The sequence below is a fragment of the Rhodnius prolixus genome, unplaced genomic scaffold (assembly GCF_049639745.1).
Source record: "Rhodnius prolixus isolate KJV_2025 unplaced genomic scaffold, Rpr scaffold_3, whole genome shotgun sequence".
Classification (NCBI taxonomy): Eukaryota; Metazoa; Arthropoda; class Insecta; order Hemiptera; family Reduviidae; genus Rhodnius; species Rhodnius prolixus.
In genome coordinates, this window is record NW_027411603.1 from 13,795,837 (window position 1) to 13,816,978 (window position 21,142).

Consider the following 21,142-nt stretch of genomic DNA (forward strand, 5'->3'; position numbering starts at 1 on the left):
AGACAGACACCCGAGTGTTACTCCAACTTGCTCATAAAGAACAATCCCTCCTGAGATAAGTAAAATGAAGGAAATTGTAAGAAAGAGTGTAATGAACTTCCTGCCTCAATTAGCACTAAGTTATCATGTAAAAGAGAAGAGAATAAAAATGTGTTTTTGTCTGAATTTGTTAATTAAACCAACTTAGCCAAAATATTAAATAAATGATCATCTCCGACCCATCCGTCCCATTCCATGTAAAAAGGAAAAGCTAAGAAACTTTAAAAATAAGCACACCTTTCAAAAAAAAAAAAAAAAAGCTTTCATTAAAAACAAATTAATTTTGGTATCAGTAATTTTCACATTATCAGCTACGCGGAATTGCCATTTTAAATTAAAAAGTTTTAATTGAAATATGGCAGAAGAAAACAGCAAGCCCATCCTATTTATAATAAGGGAATATTCAGAAATGTCATTTGTTAATTAAGATGAAAACCATTTTCATTACAGTATACAGGAAAAATATTCTGCGCTATTTTACAGAAAAGAACCAAAAACGGACATCATATAGTCCTACATTTCAAACAGATTAATTAAATTAACGAATTCCCAGTCGTTCTTGGTAAAATGATTTTCCTGCCAATCATTACTTCAATGATATGGTATTAAGTTTTTGTCCTTCAGTAAATGTCCCATACAGAAAAAAAAATCTCTCAAGTCAACTCATGCAAAGCTAAATGTACAGGATGTAGGAAATCACGCAACAGAATTCATAGTATACAAAATTATTGTCTATATCAGCGGTTCCCAAAGTGGTCCCTACGGATCCCCAGGGGTCCCCGGTATCATTCAGGGGGTCCGTGGAAAATTAAAAGCGATTTGGGGGTCCCTGAACAACGTCAGGGGGTCCGCGCAAGGTTCAATATAAAATAATAAAACTGTGATCCATTTTTATTGTTATGGAAATTAGAAACTAACAAGGTGACCAATTAAATTTAATCAATACTAAAGGGTAATATCTCCGTTTGTTGCAAAACATTTTCTGTAAATACAAAACTTGGGAAGAGGAGAACGTTCTCAGTTTCCAAATCTTTCGAAATTGTAAAATAGAGATGAAGATCTGCTTGCTCATTGTCGAACACTTAACGGCTCTTCATGCAGACCTGAACCAAAGATTACTCGTGGGGATTTGCGGTAGCTACTCACTAACATTGAGCCGGATATAAATACACTCATAACATCTCATCACGTTCATCCAAATTATTAATTTTTTTAAATTTTATTTTAAACAAAAGTTATAATTTCAATAAATACTTCTTCAACAAAATGCTTTTTTAAATTTGTGATTTTTATACTATGCATTTATGTAGCTTTTTCACTTGGGGGTCCGTGGGCAAGTTTTGACTATAAAAAGGGGTCCATGGGTCAAAAAAGTTTGGGAACCACTGGTCTATATCATTCAATATTATATAAACATATTACTATTTTTTTTATTCTTCCGTTAAAACTGGTTATGCATCCCTCTAAAATACTATTTTAGTATAATGTAAGAACTTGTTCCATTATTTATAAAATTAATAAAAGATTAATAAGGTAACTAAAATTCAGAAGTGCCACTTAAACTTTTTCCTCTTCCTTTTTTAAATTGCAGCTTTTTTTTCGAAAATAGTTCCACTTAAAGCGAACAAGAGTATGTTATGTTAGTTATGGAGTTATGTTAGTTTTCACAACCAAAATTCATGCAGGAAACATGTTTTACAAACTGCTCAATTATGGTTTTTATTCCTGAGATTTATACGGCACACGCTAGAGAAAAAAATGATTCGAAAAAAGAATATTCAATAAGAATAGTTCTGGTTATCAACTATCTTTTTGGTAAAAATTGCATGTTTAAAGAAAAATTAATTAGATAAACTGCGGAAAGGAGTTAACTATAGACATTTATTGCCACCTCTTACTTCTTCTAAGTTCTCTGAAGTTCAAAAAGCTCAAGCTTGACATATCTTTTGAGGCTTCCAAACGGGAAGGGTGGACACGATAATAATGGGTGAACTAAATCGATCAAACAGAAATTGAACTTGACTTGATTGATTTTTCACCTTTTCTAAAACATTCTCAAAAAAATGTTTCAATCGAGAAAAAAAACCAGCAACTATTTATATGCATGTGCACTGGACTTATAATTAAATGTACAATACCCTTAAAACTGAAAATTATTTTCTCCCACTTTAGTATTTGGAAATCATTGTAAAAGGGCAGCCGAATAAACCAGGGTGACCCTATCAAGGGATAAATTTAGCCGGGAATAAACCACATTCAGAAGGCCTTTTATCGATTTAATCATGGCGATTCGAATATAATTCAAGGAAAATGGACCTTTATGTTAGTTTTCACAACCAAAATTCATGCAGGAAACATGTTTTACAAACTGCTCAATTGTGGTTTTTATTCCTGAGATTTATACGGCACACGCTAGAGAAAAAAATGATTCGAAAAAAGAATATTCAATAAGAATAGTTCTGGTTAAAACCGCACACTGACTTAATTGTCAAGCTTCCCCTTGCATTTGAGGATATCCGGTGCGAGCACTAACTAAACTTTCACTTACCACAGCTTATGCAATTACAATTTTCAAAAACCCCAGAATTCGCTCCAGTTCACTAATAACAAAATGATGCAGTTGATGAAACGAAAAGATAAAAAGATTTAATTTAAAAATTCTCAAATTCCTAGTTTGAAGAGAATGACGTGAGCAAAAGGGCAAATTTCCCGAAGAATTATTTCAATTTTTCAGGGTTTTCTTGGAAAACCCTTTGTTCATGAGATTGTTTAATGGGTGCCAAGAACATTTATTATTTGAAATCATTTGAGGGAGGAAAAAATGTGTTTTTCAATTACTGGAAAAAATTTAATGACGGTAGTCTTTTGAATTACCATAGCAACTAGCAAACCTTGATATTATTGATGTATAATTTTAAACAGGAAAAAGTGGAATATACTAGTAATTGCGGGGGCAATTTGTGAAAAATAGAATATGATCTGATCGCTCACCAGTTACACCACATGTACTGTAAGCCTGGGAACTATTAGAAACCTGGTCTACTCGCGTGCTGCAATTAACAAATCTATATCCCCTGGGACAACAATTATTTTAGCAAAGAGGGTTAGAAAATATCAAAAGTCATTTCCGTATAAGGATGCTTCATTGTAAGTTCATCGATTTGTTTCGTGTGTTCGCTAATCTACCAAGATGTTTTTATAAAAATATCAGTTTAGCATAGTGACTGTTTTTCGAAAAGTTGAGAGAGCGGTGTACAAATATACAGCGATGTATACAAAATCCTAAAAATACACCAATGTGCTAGACACGCTATCTGCGCTATCAGAAAGTCTATCGAAACATCCGGAAGTAAACTGAACTAACGAGATACTAGCCATTCTTCCAAAATGAAGTAGACTAAGATGGACAAGATATCAGTTAAAATGGATATGTTTGCATTTTCTTTGTTTTAAAAAGTCGTAAAAACATCATCGTTGTTTTAAAATTGGATCGGTTTAATTCATCTCTATTGCCTACTTTATTAACACTAAGTCTTCCCCAATAATATCACCTCGTATTAAGAATAAAGGATGTTAATTGGTTATACTAACCTCCACCGGAAATTTTAGTTTAATTTAAGAGTGGTTAGTTTCCTCCAAAGCATCCTTGAACGTTTACTTGCATATATTAATAAATGAGTTTGTTAATTCCCATAAACCAAGAGCATTACAAGTTTTGAAAAACAGTGGTAAGACACGAATTCGGCAAAGTCGTAAACCAATTATCTTCAAATTTGGGAATACAAACTGTAGTTTTTACAATTCGGCTTCAAAGGACATTAAAAAATGCGGAAAATGTGATACGAGAAGGCGATACGATTAAAAGAAAATAAAAAAATACGTCCTAGTGTGCAATAATGCTTACCTGCGCAGAAAACTAGTTCGACTGGTCCAGACCTATTTTAGAAAATATTTATGAACGGCGATAACCCGTTTCTATTGACCCTCTAACTGCTGTTAGTAGGGAAGCTGTAATTACAAGCTACACCAGAGTAAAGGTTTCTCTACCGCACTCATCGGCTCATGAATCTTGAATAATAGTCTGTAAATACACAACCAAGTAACTTGGATTTGCAGCCAGATGCGCCAAATTGGTCCACGATATAAAATTAATAGAGCCTATCGTGACAATTGAACACCTACCCACAACGAGATTATTAGCTCTGAAAGTTTAGTCTAGAGACCCAAATGTTTCGCCTTTCTTTATTATATATTCTAATGAAATAAACAAACAACGCAATTTTTAATGGGAAAGTATGCAAATAAGGGGTTGGCATGTTGGAAAGGCAGTAAAACTTTTCCCCCACAGAACGAAAGAACAAGTTTAAAACCAGAAATATTTTCCAAGTGAAAAATAAAACTTTACAAACTCAAATGGATTTCCACAGGTTTAATTTTGAATATTTTCAATTTGCCAATATTTATAAACAAATCTACGCGCGCACACACCACTGCAGGGAATTGCCTGAATTTAGTTGGTTCTGGCTCTTTAGGCAACGCCATCAATCTAAACAAGTAGTGTATATTCTGTATGCGAGAGAATTACGTTTTCTTATTCAGACACTTAATTGGGGAAAAGTCGCCTGAGTTAGTGGAGTTATTGGGTAAAGCATACCCAAATTCTGTTCGTACGGAAATCGTCATAAACAGCTTTGAATCTACAGGATGTTACCATGTAATAGACATGTCTTACGGTATGAAGACTTCTCTGCTTCAATGATAAATCATGAGGACTCAGAAAAGTTTTTACACGGTAGACAAAGAAATTTAATGCCTTTTAATGAAGCAATATTAGGCGAACTTTAAGGCTGTCCCAATTTATTCGTCAATAACTTTCTGATTGAAATCTGAGTTTTCGTGAGATCACTTCAATAAAAGCATTTCTAAAGAGATTTGTAATGATATCAATTTAACCAAAATATTATTTTAAATGAGTAAATTTAAATTTATATTTGCTCGAAGTCATACATTCCATGTTCCAAGGTTAAAAGTTAATAATTGGTGCGAATGTTAACTATTTTCTGTTATAGCAGTTTGTGTAATTATATTTTCTTCAAGTAAGACTTTTTACTAAAAAGATGTATGCGTTCATTTGAATGGAACTATTTTTGAAAATGGCAAAATACTAGAAAAGTTATTTAGTAGTGGCTCTTCTAGTCAGATTTTGGAATTTGCTAACATATTTACGCTTTATGTAAAGAAAAGGTGGAAATATAAGTTCTTAAATTATTTTAAAATGACATTGTAGAAGCTGGCCAGCAAACCTCTCTCGCAAAATTGTCCTTAACTGAACATTTAACGATAAAAATTCTTAATAAAGTGAATTTGTTTCAATTTAATTTTTAATAAAAACAATAATGTAAAAACCTTATTAGCACTTTCAAGTTCTTCTTAGCACACATTGCACAGAACTTACACTATAATACGCTTTTAGCAAACACGTTTAATTTGATATTTCAGTAGTACAGTGTTCCAGTTTACGGAAGTAATATTCTTCTAAATTCATTGCAAGTTCTCCTCTAAATTGATACTAAAAACAGGAAACTATAACTTTTTGGTTATATGACTTCACTTTATTTACTTTACTACGTTCCTAATTAAAAACGAAGTAACATTAACAAACTCCTTTTAAATGAAATAAAATTTGTATGTGAATATTCCTTGGAGTGCTAAATATTACGAAGTAATAACAAGCGAGAAAACATGTGAACTTCAATCCGCTTATAATAAGAACAAAATCTTTAGTATCCAGGAAACAACTGATTAAAATTCTTGAAAATAATTACAAAGTAAAAAATGTACGCCTAAAATTATATCTAAATAAATAAAATAATAATTTCATATTATACTAAAAGTTACAAAACCCTCCTATCTCACAGGAGGACACTAACTAGACTCGAATACAGGTGAAGGGAGATAAATTGAACCGAAGATTTTGAAAAACTCGAGAGCAAAGCATGATTGATCACGCTGGAATCGATCATGTTAGACAAAGATGAATAAGAACTGTAATGGTAGTAGTTGAATTCTAGATGTCAAGCTCACAGATGAAATAGTAACAAGCACTTTTCATCTACTGAATTAAAGCTCTTAGCTTCTTCTTTCTTAAAGCTTTTTTCCCCCCATTTTTACTTGGTAAAAAGCAGAGCTTATTCTTTTCAGAGGTCAAAAAATTGATTTCGGAAGGAAGAGATGATATCGTGCAGATGAGAGTTTAGGACGGAGTGAGCGCCCCAAGCAGCTATATTTCTCCTTCTTTAGCGGTAATAGAGTAGAAATATGGCCGATAAGAGATTTTTTAAGAAAAAAAGTGCTTAGGAAAATGGCCCCTTGCTGATAGATAGGATATTCCCCATTCTTTAAACCGCTATTATTTATTCAATATTGAATTAATTCAGAAAAATCAGGATTCAGATGGATAATTTTTGTGTATTCAAATTTTCAATAGTTAGGTTCACGGAGAGAGCGGGGGGGTTAAAAAAAAGCCCTTATAGAACACTAGATAAGGAAGAAGTCAAGGGAGAGAAAACAATGGATGTATATTTTGATAAATGTGGAACACAAACACCAAAAGAATACATAAAAAAGGAAAAAATAATGGCGGTTGGCCGCACCTACATTGACGCCTAACAAATAAGGGTTGAAATAGTTGTTGTTATGAGGAATATTGTATTCTATGAAAAGGATGAATAATAATAAAAAAAAACTAAGCACCTGCATTAAGTAACTTTTGCACTTTAAAGCCAAGTCAGTTTTTACTTGTTAACTATAACGAGAACCATCGAACGATCTACCGTCAAACAATACTTAGCAATCAACTGATTCTCTTTCCCCTTAACAAAATAAAAATTTTAAAAAAGTGATTCAATATTAGTTTACAGTTCTAGATACTAATTTTACGCTACCATTTTGAACGGTCGCTAAAATGAACGGACATTGTCTTTATTTTATTTCTTTTTTTTTGCTACAGTTCATTATTCTAAATTCACCATTTTCACTTGAAATATCCAATATTTAATATCTACAGAATAATTGAGACTGTATAGTAACAGACTGAAATTGAAAATGTAGCTTTAACTCAGCGATTTTTTCCTAGATTTGCTAGAAAATAGTTCTTATTACTTTTTTTTATTTTATTCTGTTATTATATTTGATATTTTGGAACTGGAGAGGGTTCTTAGTTAGCATTATTCATTTGATTGAAAGATATGAAATGCGTAGAAACAGCAATCAAAATGGACAACGTTGATTGATGAAATTTGGTATAGAACTTAAATTTGGAGAAAAAAAAAAAATCACTGCCTTCTCTACATCCCTAAAAAATAAATAAATTCGGCTTTTGAATAAAAACAATTAAAGAAAAGAACTCCAGATGTTTAGGTAAGTAATTCGATCATGAACCAGAACCTAGTTCTCGTCACCTTGGTCCTACCACTTTTGTGATTTTTTCACAAAATGGTCTCAACATTTTGATAAGATCTTCTGACCCTTTATTATCCTTTTGTTGGAAGTTTCCTTTAAGTGGAGCTCCTTATGAAATGATGAAATTCCGCTCTCCTCTAAAATGCAGTACTCTAAACTTTCAAAGTGTAGGTGATATTTAAGTTCGTTAATATACTTCTTCAGAGACGACATCCTTATGTTTTCTAGACAACTTGCGAGGGGTTTTCTTTATAATTGGTCATCTTAGGCTAACTCTTTGGTTTTGAAACTTCTTCTAATAGAACAAAATTTACATATTAAATTTTAAATTAATAGTTTTTAACATAATGAAATCCTAGGATGGATAAATTAACCGGAAGAGATGAAAGCAATTACTGTAATAGAAACTGAAAACAAGGAGGCGGATATTCTCCTTTAACTACCCATACAGCTTCAATATTTTACGGTTATGGTTGTTCAAAACGACCTCTAATACAGCCCTATAACACAGGCACTATATCCTACTATCACATAAAACCCTAATGCTATCCACTAACCTCCCTTATGGTAGGCTTTAAATTATGTATTTTGGAAAAGGAAAGTGAAAATACTGTTCATTATGATAAACAATATTGTACAAAACGGAAGTCAGCTACTAGTATCTTAATATTATATTTTTGATCAACTTAGCAGCTGAAAATTACTACTGTAATTATGACAGTTCACGCATGTGTGAAAATTAAATGAATAAAGTATCAAATTTGTTGTGAAAATTGTTAAATTTTCGAAATTCAGCTGTTGGCTGGAAAAAGATATCCTTGAAAAAGGAAAAAAAAGATTTTTCTCAGGTGTCTGCATTACTTTTTCCCTGCCATTTTATAGAAATCGCGAAAAACCGAAAGGAAAATCAGTAACGCAGCTATATCGATTGAACATTTTCTGGATTTTAATATGATGATATAGAAAATAGTTTTTAAAAAGGTGATTCAACTTTTTTTCTCAGGCTCTTGTTATGTATTCCATCAAATTAATGTATTTTCTAATCTTTTTCTGTAAGATATACACGAGTACTACAGCACTGAAGATGACCTAGTCCCCTAGTTCGCAAGCTGGGCATTAATTGAAATTTTAAAAAAATTGAATGAAATAAACAATGATCTATCTTTCCCTATTTCAAAAGCTGTAATTGAAAAATCTCTTTATACATATTTAATTGCGCTGTAAGTCCTAGAAAATATACTGCAATTTTCTTAATAGTTTCTTTTTTTCTCTTTATTTTTATTAAAAGCAGTTCAGCCTCGAAATGGGAAAACATAGTATTTAAGAAGGGGACATTCCAAAACTCCAAGCCCAGCAGTGCTAAATCCTATTACAAAACTGAAGAAAGAATAATAAAAAGTTACTAAAAAGCAACGTAAATTGAATGTCTGAGCTAACAAACCAGACTGCTTACATTCTCCTAGCTACTGTATAATAATATTATACTTTTAATAATTATCTAAATAAACTTGAACATTTTTAGCGCAAGGAACCAGGTAACTTTTGCTGGAATATCCTGTAGATAAAAAACGAGAATTTTTTCAGAATAAAATATTTTCAAAAGCAGATGGTAACTGAACCAATTCTAATATTTCAGCTTGCATGATATTGATCTTTTTTTTATATATATAATACAGCCTTTAAGTGATTGCACAAGTTTGACACTGACAGAATAAAATAGGATACTGTGCATAATAAATTCTGAAAAATATTTCTCTAAATATTATAAGGTGATATACTGAAGGAATATTTACATAAACTTACATTTTATCTTTCCAATATTTCAATGGTTTGCATTCGGTAATTGATTTCTGGTACTATGATTCAATCACATTATTCACACTTAATAACTTTTATTCATCAACATATAACCTCGGCAAATCTACACCAGACTTAGTAGTGAAAGAATATACTCGTATATCAACTATTTTCAATTATCGAGTGTTTAATTATACTGTGGTGAAGAGTACAGTAAACTCTGAATAATCTGTGTGGGTCTTCAAAGGGAGCTTTAATCAAAAGCTTCTTTTTAATTTCCTCATTTCCTATATGTTAACCTATCTTCGATCGAGGGAAGCCGGTTTCATTAAATTAAACGAGAATTGTGTCATTATTTAAATAGCATTGTGAACAACTAAATCTTCTTTTACCAGCGCCATAATGTAATATTTGTTTTGAGAAATAGTTAGCACTTTTTGGTTATTAATGTTAGAACATATCCATCAGAATGTGTCTGTATTCTGTGCCACAATGGAATTTCACAAATAGGAAGAGATAAAGTCAATTTCTGCAAACAAGCAGTTAAAACTAGAAGGTTGTCCTACAAGAACTATGCAAATGCTATATAAAATTTAGTGTGCCTATTTAAATAAACTGGTTCACAACCAATTTCCCAGATTAATTGAAAATATATGCTCTAATGTTTAAAAGAAAAAGACTACTTTTAGTTTGTAGCAGTAATTTTTTACTTGTAATTTTCTTTTAATATTACAATTATTATTAAGTCCTTCAGTAAGTAATGCTCTGAGAAAAAAAGTAAAAAATTCTTCAGCTTTTACAAAATTCAATTAACACTTTGAATTTATAATTACCTTGAATTTGAATACTTTGTGCTAGTATATCATTTACATTACTTACTTCTCTGTAGTAAAATTCATTTTTTTTTAACGCTGTTGAATCATTTGAATGTTTAGCCAACTTCTTTGCTTCACACTTTAAAGATGCACAGCAATAAACAACAAAATAAAATTAACTATCCGCTTGAAAATATCTAACCTATTTTGGATAACATCAGAGATAATGCCCAATTTGAGAAAGTGTCTTTACGCCCAACAACTAACTAAAGGAGAATAGAGAGCGGTAGCCTGAGAAGCGAACCAAGTACTGCAGAAATTTATTTTCAATATTTAATAAAATATCACGTTTAGATGATGTTTATCTCTGTTTAATCAAAATCGTAGAAAAACTTTTTACTTTACAAACGGCTACATTTCTAGCAGGAATCCACCGCTGTACAATATTTCAACATTTATAACAATTTCAGGTCTTTCATTAGTTCACAAAGAGTTAGAATAAAAGAGAGCTTTTTCTCTGTCAAAGGTAAAAGTAAATTCATATGAACGTATTGACGTATTGACAAGATCTAGATTTGACAGTCAATAATAAAGCTACCAAAAGACTTGACAACATTGTGTAGGGCTTGCATCTGTCTAGAATAGTTATGCTGGTAGAAAGCTAATAGTCACCTTTTTAGTGTAATCACTGACACACAATCAAATAAATAAATAAAAAGAAAAGATAAGCGATTTTTATTCCCTTTTTCATCAATCTCTTTGATAAAGTAATTTAGAAAATATTGCGATCAATACTGAGAATTTCTGAAAATAAAGTATAACAAGAAACTGAAATCGCAGAGCTTGAACATGTTATCTGTTTGTACCGCCATCCGGGGATCCGACCAATCACAATTTCTGAATAGATTTTTCCAGTTTTTTCGAAATTCGCACTAAAGTATATACATATTACTTCCTCAAGAAGAAGTAGGCTAGCCACTTCCTCAGGAGCCAGCGAACTCACTCACTCAAAACGGGGCCAATGGCTTGGGTTTAGAGAACCCGCTGGCAAACTTCAGCTCACTAAATCACACTTGCCACACCTTTAAAATGTCCAAATCTTGAAGGAGCCTCCATAGATCACTCACGAAATAGGGGGGGATTTCCTTTACACAAATTTCCTAAACAAATCTAATTAAGTCCTTCTACATTCTCGCTGTACAAGAAATGTTTTAGCTTTTTGTTAAAAAGATTAATACCATTAATTTTCTCTTTACATTTGCAAATTCCTTGAAGGACAGTTCTGTAGATGGATGAGGGCAACAGGATGATGTATGGATTTGTTATTAAGGATGAAATACTATTAAAAATCCAAATTTGAAGAAATTTTGGTGATCGAAATATGAATTTTGAAGAATTTTCTCGCTCTATTCCTTAAAACACATAATTTTTTTTTATATATTTTGTGAAAATCTCTCAACACTTTTGTGAATATTTTTTAAATGAACTTAGATTTTCTGAATATTCAGAGAAGGAGGCCCAGTATCTAAGTAATGACTATCCTCTAAAGTGCGATTTCAATGCATAAAAACGGTTTAATTGCCTGTAATGTTACGATTTGTCTTAATTCGTTAGTACTGAAAATTGTCGTATCATAATATAAACTACAGGCATGTATATTTGTAGGCTACTAGAATGCTATGATAAATGTTGCATGTATTGTGTGTGAACAGATGGAGACGACCAAAGGAAGGAAGAAGGCGGCGCCCTGAACGGCGGCCAGGCCAAGAAGAAGAGGATGTGCAGTGATACAACAGGCCAAGAATTGTGTCCGCTGAACTGGTGGGCACTAGGTGCCGGAGTTCTTGTGTTAGCCACTGCAGCTGGCAACATCCTCGTCTGTTTAGCCATCGCCTGGGAGCGCCGCCTACAGAATGTCACTAACTACTTCCTAATGTCATTGGCTATCACAGATCTGATGGTCGCCATACTCGTCATGCCACTTGGTATACTCACTTTAGTAAGAGGTAATCAATACAATCTTCTTCTTCTTTTTTTATTAAAAACAAATTATTCATTCTGGCCAAAATAAAACAATTATTGAAGTGATAAACTCAATGGTAATTGGCATAATTGGAATGTGAACGCCCTTAGATAGAAAACCAAGATAGCTCTGCGAGATTCTACAGCCCACAATTGATAAGGCAAATCTACACAGGAGATATTGTCTGAGCAAAGCCACCCGATATATGTATCGCTAAAAAATAGAAACAATTTGATAACCTAAGAAATATATTTTATTAAACGCTGACCTCACCCGCAAGAAAATTATTTACGCTTTCAACCCATAAATGGAAACAACAGACTACGTTCAGTATTAGGGCTGAATATTCCGTTAAATATGTTTGCTTGACAAACCCATAGTGTTGTTCGTTCCAAGGTTGTAAGCTGACTGGAAAGCCTATATTGGGTCCACCCACCTGTTGTGCCAGCACCACCCTCTTAAGCCCTTTATACAAAGTTAAAGCCGTTCATATAATTGTAAGCCCTTCTGACGAATCCCTGCACTATTGAAGCTTAAAGATTGGTTCACTGATAGACTATCCTACAGTACCTTTTATACCAAAATCACTTTAATCCAATTAATTTATTTACAATGATAGTTTTATACCTCAATTTCATCTAGATTATATTATATATTTATAATTAAGAATGAAATATGGCTGACATAACCGGATAATAAACATGCATTATTATGTCATGTCGTTGTCATCGATTGTATAATAACAATAAAAACATCATTCTCGTGTTGGGCTTGGTTAATTCATTCAATCTATCCCATTTCTTGGAGTATACACTTCTTTAGAGATTATGACGTTCCTGCGGATGTCCAGCCAAATAAAACAAAAAACTTATTCCTACACTCCCTCTTAAATAATCTCTTGGGCAGATTTGGTCGTGGCTTCTTATGTGCTAGAGTACATAGCACAGGAATCTGTTTCTAACTTATGCACTGTGCAGAATTGAGCTTAGAAGAAGAAGTTTTACAATTAAAAAAATAATTTTTAGTTGGTCTCTTTAGAAAAGTACTAGAATTTGAAGGGAACTTTGTAGGTTAGTAACGGCCAGCACTGATGGAAACGGGTTATGCTTGTTTCTTTGTAAATAAACTGCTGGGTCTTCCATCCAATCACAGACCACCAAAAAAATACTCATTGCATCTATTTATTTTATAAAAATTAAAGCTTTTATCAGGAGTGTAGAGAAGGAGGCACAAGGCGAGTTCTTCAATAATGTTGAATGGTGTTGAATCTGTTCGAATTTGGGAATTCTATTAGTGTATATTTCAAGTTCATAAGAAAATGGGACTTTTCAAAACAAGATGATTGAATGTTATAACTAAATAATAATGGTAAAAACAACTTAAATAAAACAAATACAAAAAGAAATCAGCATAATTAAACAAATGATACAGAACATTGTAGTGAAAACCATTCTTAAAAAGTAATTTAAAGAGAAGATTGACTTAAAAAAGAAATGGGAAAAACAGCTACCACAAAAGTCAGCTTTTCTCCACCATCTTCCTCTCTACTGATCAAATTTCCCAAAGTAAACCTGAATTCAAGTTCATATGTACGTTCTATTAAAACTAAAATGTGAAAAACGCTGACACACAATATGTTCTTAATGGCAAGTTATTGAATTTCATTTTATAAAAATGTTTCTTTAAAAAATAACAGATATATGGTTTTTTAAAAGTGTAAATTGAATGTTAAATTGGTGGTCGAATGTTTTATAATGTACATACTACGTGGTTTAGGTGTTTTTTGAAATCAATTTCTTTTTGTAAGAGTAGTATTTTAAAATACAAATCTTGGAGGTTTAATATTTTTTTAAAAAAGAAGATATAAATGTAATACACAATATACAATGGAATTACAATTGAAATTTAATGTAGATTTTATTGAAAGTATGAAAACAACTGAAAAGTGTTGGTGGAATACAAAACAAAAATCTCAACAAACGATCTGAAACAGAGAATCCTGACTAAAACAACATATTCTTAGCGAATTTTGACTCCTTCAGTAGGAAGATAGCCAATTCTTCGGGAGTCTTGACCTGCTTAACAACATCCAATACTGATAGTTCAAACAATAAATTAGGTTCTGCAAAAGAAAGGTGAACCTGCTTAAATTGTAGCAAGATCTATGAACGATCTATGGAACTAATACTGACTCTTACTTAATCAAGGGAACCATACAATTGGCCCCTTACATCACAATGAATTCAGCTCCGCAAATCCAAATCTACTCGTAATAATGTTAGTTTTCTTTTAAACTAAAATGAATTTCGTTTTAATACGGATTAAATATTTAACTCCATAAACTTTTCTGTCGCTAAAAAAATCAATTCTACTATAAAGTTACAAAAGTTTGCATATCCGAAAGGTGGAACATTTTATACCTTTATGCTAATATAAAAAAAGAAGACTCCGCAGGATGGAAAATATGCTAATAAGAAAGATGAGGTAGTTTTAAGACTCGTTCCTTATTCCTCATCATCACCACGTTCTCAAAACATTATCTGATGGATATTATAACATCCAACCAGTCTCAGCTGTGCACACCTTTACAATAAATATATATAAACCTACAGAAATGAATAAATAAATGTTTCAAGACGTGGTTAACATTATTTTTATCTTTTAAGCATTTTGAAGAACTAAAATCCTGTTAATATCAGGGCTAAGTTCACACTAAACGAATATTAATAATAAAAAAGGGACTTATCAGATGCTGGCAGTGCGCAGAAAAAGGCTCTGAGTGCCCAAGAGAGCTAATGCCTTAAAAATGTTAGGGCAATAATTCAGATACCGATCGCCTTAAATTTAAAGTTATTATTATTAATATTTCAACTCAAAACGATTCTACACCAGAGTTGTACAACTAATTTGTGCTTAAGCTACTGCTAACTCCACTATTTTCCAACCATTCAAAGAGAATACGTAGTATGATAACTTTAACCTTAATTAAAAGGGTTATAATTTAGGGTCCTAAGAGGAGGAAAAGAATTGGCTAAGTGATTAACAAATTGCTGATTATCCAACGCGAAGATCAAGGGGTTCAAATCCAGCAACTGACCCTAAGATTTTCTCTTCCTAGAAAGTTTGCCCTAAGGAATGCCATGATATTCCCAAAAACTTTACTTCTTCCTTTAGAAAGTGTTTTTTAAAAAAATAAAACCATTCTAATAGTTTGAGCCATTCTAATAATAGTTTGATTCTAATAATTTGAATCATTCTAATGTTTTCTAACATTGATTTCCCATGGGTTACTGTTGACAAGAACTGATTTCTGCATTTGAATTTGCAAAATGTTTGCTACTAAAAAATTGTGAACTGTTAACAATCATTTGTTAAATATGTTTAAAAAAAGTAAATAAACAAATCTAGTTTTCTCTTAAAACTATTCTCAAGGCACTAATTCACAAATTTACCTCAAACTATTTAAATATTTGAATCTAATTTGGATTTAATTTAAAATACTGAAAAATCTATGAAAAAGGTGGCGCTTCTTGTTGGAACCTGTCACAATTTTGTACTTTGTGATTTGTTAGGTAAGATGAGTACAACTTGAAGGAAACAGAACGCCAAAAAGACCAATTTGTGAAAGCCACTTTACTATATTTGTGGGATCTCTGAATGGGCATATTTTTGATGAAAACTTGGATAATCTGCTAGCAACAATAAGAAAAATTTAACAGTTTTAATAAGTCTAAAAGTTGAATAAAAATACATCGTGTCTATCGACTGGAATCACAGTGCCCAGTCAAGCAGGACTGGACTAATATGGGACAATACGGGCTGAAGAATAATTCCGACAGTTTTCTAATTATTTAAGAGATATTTGTGCAACAAGATGAAACTGACCTTCATCTTGCGCGGACAAGGGAACACACTGCTCGCTAACATTGATTTCCCTTGGGTTTCTTGGATGTTTCCATACGCGCACAATCCCAACTCCAGTCAGCCTGACGTGATGATAATAAGTTCGACAATTTTAAAACACAATCGAAATAATAAAACACAGCACTGGAAATGTCACATTAAGTATTTTTTACTTCCCATTCTAAATACACAAAATAAATTTTGTCTCTAAATGTAGGTCAAATTATATTTCTCTTCTAAATTACTTAATATGGATTAATTCTTAATAACAAACTAACTCATAGATAAATTATAATTGAGGATCAACATTTTAATGAGAGAAGATCTGCTGAGGATAACGAAGTAGACCGTACTATCCGAACTTTGCTAAAGCACTCCGCTTGGTTTGACTATTCCCACAATAAATCCTCTCATATAATAATTCTGTACCTCGGAGGGAAAAGGCACCATGTCCATTTTTTCGATTTTCAGATTTTGGCATCATTTTACAAATTTTTTGTTGCTCTTTCTACAGGTGTAAAGCACTATGTCCTATGTTTACTATTAAGCGATTTATGTATTTTAAAAAGCGCTATGATACTTCATTGCTTAAGGGTAAAAGGCACTACATAGGCATATATTTTTTTCACAATGGAGATCAAAATAAAATATTTTAAAATATGGCAGGTTAAGTGGCCATACCAACTATAATAATTACGGTGAGAAGTACAGGAAAGAGTATAACCGGAAAAGTGGAACAAAAAATGAATTTGGAAAAATATCTTTATTTGGCTCCCCTGTAAAATTTACTTTTTGTGACATGGTGCCTTTTCCCTCCGAGGTACAGAATTATATATTAATAAAAATAAGCACTCTTAATGCGAATCATGGATATTAACCAAAGAGCTTACAATACCAAATTCAAACCGTAACAAGTAATGCTATAAATAAAATAAAGGAATCAAATAAATACCTTGAAAAATATTAAAGGAGAACAAGCGTTATATCAGTCAATCAGGAAGTGTGCTTACCTGAAACGAAAATAAATAAATATATAAATAAATTCAAGCTTAAAAAATATTAAAAAGAATATTTCATGAATCAACAAGTTTGACTGCACGCATTGATAAAATCAGATTAAAATAACTTTAGTTAAACCGGTTTGGGTACTACAATAGAAACCTGCCTTAGGGCTAAGTACTTGGCTATGTAAAACCTTTCACCAGAAGTACTTACTCGTTACTGGAATACATTTTCTTTTCTTGGGGAATTTTCATGAAAGTAAATCAATTTTCAACAAAGCACAATCGACTTTTCCTGATACATACCAACTGAAATACTGATTGCAGACACGTAGATTACTTTTATTTGGTGACATATTTAACTAACTATTTTTATTAATTTATATCTTTCTTTTCAAATAAAGAAAAAGAAAGTTCAAATAAAGAAAGTTCTATAAAATGTCTATTAAAGTAAGTAAAGTATTGCGTAATTTTTCAGGTAGGTTTTGCGTCAAACAACAAATTTAGGTGCATTAGACGGAAGCGACTAGCAAACATACGTTTTTATAAAATTTCTCATATTAAGTAAAAAAAAATCCTAGGCCGGGATTCGAACCCAATACCACAATACTCTTAGCTTTGCAGGCCTCACCTCTAGCCGCTCGCCTACCGTGGCGCCCAAAAATATCTATTAATGTTTCTTTGTTAGTTTTGTTGGTTCAACTAAGTTTGGCATTGAGAGAATGGTTTTCTGTGTTTACCAAGAATAACACAGAAAATAGCAGGCAAATAAATGTTAAGGCAAGAAAACTAACAAACAGGTTTAGAAGTTCCTACTGTTAATAATAATGTGTCAAATTCTTTTCAAATTACTTATTTGTCTTGAAAGTTTTGGAACACCAGAATGTGAAATATCTTCTTTTTACAGCTCAGTTTTAGCTAAACTAAAATCATATTCAGCATTTACCAAATTTTTCTCTACTCAGTAAAACTGGTCATATTTAAAAAATATAACTATTGCTTTACTATTATTGGAGATCTCCAGCTCAAAAGTATGAAAGTGAGAGATAATGAGATAAAGATTAGAAAGAAAAAAAAAAACACGTTACCTCGTATTTTTAAACAATTTACCAGCTGAATTGGTTAAAGCAAAAATAAAACATTTACCAAGAGCATTTTAATTAATTTAATCAAACAAAAAAGCGATTTATCTCATGAATGCATGCATCTTCTTTTTAAAAAACACAGTGCTAATTACAACGTTTGTGCGCATATTTTACTATCGAATGGCTTTACGAAATATGAAACGTGGAACTTTGTGAATTAAACATTAAAAATATTAAACTAATTATGGAAATGAGCTGTTATCAGAATCTGAGTTTCAATCTATTATTATTATTATTTTAAAATTGCTCACAGGTGTATCTACTTCAGGTAACACGAGCAAATACAGAAATTAATAAATTGAATACTCATGTGAAAAGAAGAAGATAATACTGACGATTCAATAATTCAAGATAAAATACTATTATACTCGTAGTATCAATAAAATGTTAAAGGCAAATTTCAAAGGAAATCGAGAAATACATTAAAGGAAGACAGTAAATATCTGAAAAGAACCGGAAATGAGTATGTTAGACAGGTAGGGCAGGACAAGTATTGCCTAGTAGGAGAACTATTGCCAGTTGAATATCCTGCAAGGTATGGAAGGATGAAAGCTGCTTAAGCAGGAAGAAAGAAAGCACGACTCTCGTCTTTCTTTCATCTTTAAAAGACACACATGAATGTACCAAATAATAAATTATATCAAAACATACGTATTTTGAATATTGTTCTTAAATATTTGTTTAAAAGTTATTTATATATAATTAAATTTTTCAGTCTCAATGATAAAAATGATTTTGAAGATTTTGAAAGTTCACTTTTACGAGTATTAGACACGGAGGGATACACCGTAATGTCGTGACTTCTAATCGTGCACAATTATTTCCATTTTCAAACCTTACTATTTTTGTTAAAGTTAGTTTACATTATCTAAACATAACCATTCCACTTGTTAAATTACTTCTGGAATACAAACGACTGTATTAAACATGCTCAGAAACGCCAGTAATTTAGATAACTAAAGATTTACTAACGGATGGTTAAGAGAGCAGCCACATATAATTACTGCATTTACCAGCACAACTATTTAGTAATTACTTAAATGACTTGCATAAGTAATAACTTACACTGGTTCTTTACCCAACGTGGTGAACTTGATTCTATTACAGGTTAATAAACACACACGCACACACAGGTATATTAAGTAAAACAGAACAAACTGTTAATGCCACTAATCAGGAGACGATCAAAATTAACTCTGGAACACAAACGTCTGATATTACAACTTAATACTCAAACCAATGAACATAAGGACTTAATTGTGGAGTTCAACGGAACGTTCAAACGCTCAGAAAATGTAGCGTTTAAAATATACTTAAACTTACATTTAATTATTTCAATTTATATTACTTAATTACTGTATCACTCAAAATCTCGCCTCTACTTAAGTTACCATTCTTGCACCACACTTCTGAAGTGACTTTTGGACTTTTATGAAAACCTTCATAACTTTTGCCAAAAAACATTTTAATAGGAAAATTAAAAAGGGCAGTTCTCGGAGGGAGGTAATGGTCGGCTACCTTCAAAGTTACATTTCTGCGCAATGTATTGATGGTTATTAGTGGTGGTAAAGTATTATAAATATGACTCAATATTGTAAGGTTTGAAAAAAGAATTAGCGAGTTAGAACCTTGAGGATGAGAGTTTACACCAGATTTTTTGGTAAGCTCTCTCCTTTCAGGAAGTAACCATATTTCCATTTCCTGGTTCGCTATTGTGAGGTAGTTGTATTAATGCAGTATCTGCAATTAGTAGGGAGATATTAATAAACAAGGAAGTAATATATGTAACTATAAATTGAGTTGAGTTAAAATCTGCGATGATAGAACGGATCTGTTACCCATCATCAGCTTGCCGCCTCTAGCGCTATATAATCCACAACAATTCAAACTCCACTTCTATTCTATTAGCATCAGACTAGATAGGTGGGACACCCGGCTTAGCGTCTCCGCATACCCTAAATGTGCGCTCTTGTGCGTTTAATTACTTTTACCAGATTATTATTAATTACCACAGTCTAGCAGTTTGATGTGTAGGTAAGGTCTCGGCACAAGACCTAGCCAGAAGAGAAGACGTCCGTCCGGATACTCGATACTAAACTTCCGCCACCCAACACCGCCCCTTTAACCAAGGACAACTTCCACAAGAGTTACTCCACTTGGCCGTCTATAACCTCGCTATCACTCTCCCTCTCTGTTCCTCACTCAACCTCTTACCACCACTTGCCAGCCGTCACACAACCTCTACCCCTAAAGTACAGGGTACTTACTTTTACTGCTGGCCATAATGAATATTCAGAAATGGTTGTTGTACTAAGCAGGTTTAAGTTTTAATTTCATTATGCTAAACCAAGTTGTTCCTCTCCCTGTTCCATCGACCAACCATTTCGACCTCCACACCCACAGTCGAGCCTCAGTTATATAATGTATATATAAAAATTAAAAAAAAAAAAAACAGTTCCTATTTAAGACGCCAACAGCCACAATTCCTGTGTCCTTTACTAGCAATATGTACACAGTCATTGTGTACACAACAACCATCTAATATTCACACAAATCTCACCCCCAAGCATTTCTATTCTTGGCCAAAGGAAACAGCATATAATGTACGATAGAGCATATTTTCTAAAAAAAAATGTTTATTTTAGTTCCACTCTCAGCCATCTGTAAAGGCAAAAACAACATTCTCTCAAGTCTAGGATATAAGTGTTATATGACGTTAGAATGGATCCACAAATTTGCTGAAATTGCTCGCACAACTTTTCTTGATGCAAACTTTTCATTTTTACAAAACGGTAATTTTCTTGAACGAATTATTAAACTTTACGAAAATCAAATCATAAGTTTTAGAGTAAAATTAAAAAAATAAAATATTTCTACTATTATAAGAGAGAATTCTACCCAAGTACTATTTTCTTTATAATAATTATTCGGAAATCAATTGCGTAGTGATATGTAGCA

The 21,142-nt window shown here is 32.2% G+C and overlaps 2 protein-coding genes across 4 annotated transcripts in view; one reads left to right on the forward strand and one right to left on the reverse strand.

Moving 5' to 3' along the window:
- Nucleotides 1-21,142, reverse strand: part of Rpn2 (Regulatory particle non-ATPase 2) — a 406,206-nt gene that overhangs the window by 209,173 nt on the left and 175,891 nt on the right. The gene's annotated exons all lie outside the window — the stretch shown is intronic.
- 5-HT2B (5-hydroxytryptamine receptor 2B) overlaps nucleotides 1-21,142 on the forward strand; it is an 80,912-nt gene that overhangs the window by 31,085 nt on the left and 28,685 nt on the right. For 2 of the 3 annotated variants that reach the window (XM_074127469.1, XM_074127470.1), the window contains exon 2: nucleotides 11,825-12,118. The exons of the other annotated variant lie outside the window; for it this stretch is intronic. In XM_074127469.1, the coding sequence (XP_073983570.1) occupies nucleotides 11,890-12,118 (229 nt within the window). In that variant the 5' untranslated portion in view covers nucleotides 11,825-11,889. The remainder of the gene's footprint in view (nucleotides 1-11,824; nucleotides 12,119-21,142) is intronic. 3 annotated transcript variants of the gene reach the window in all.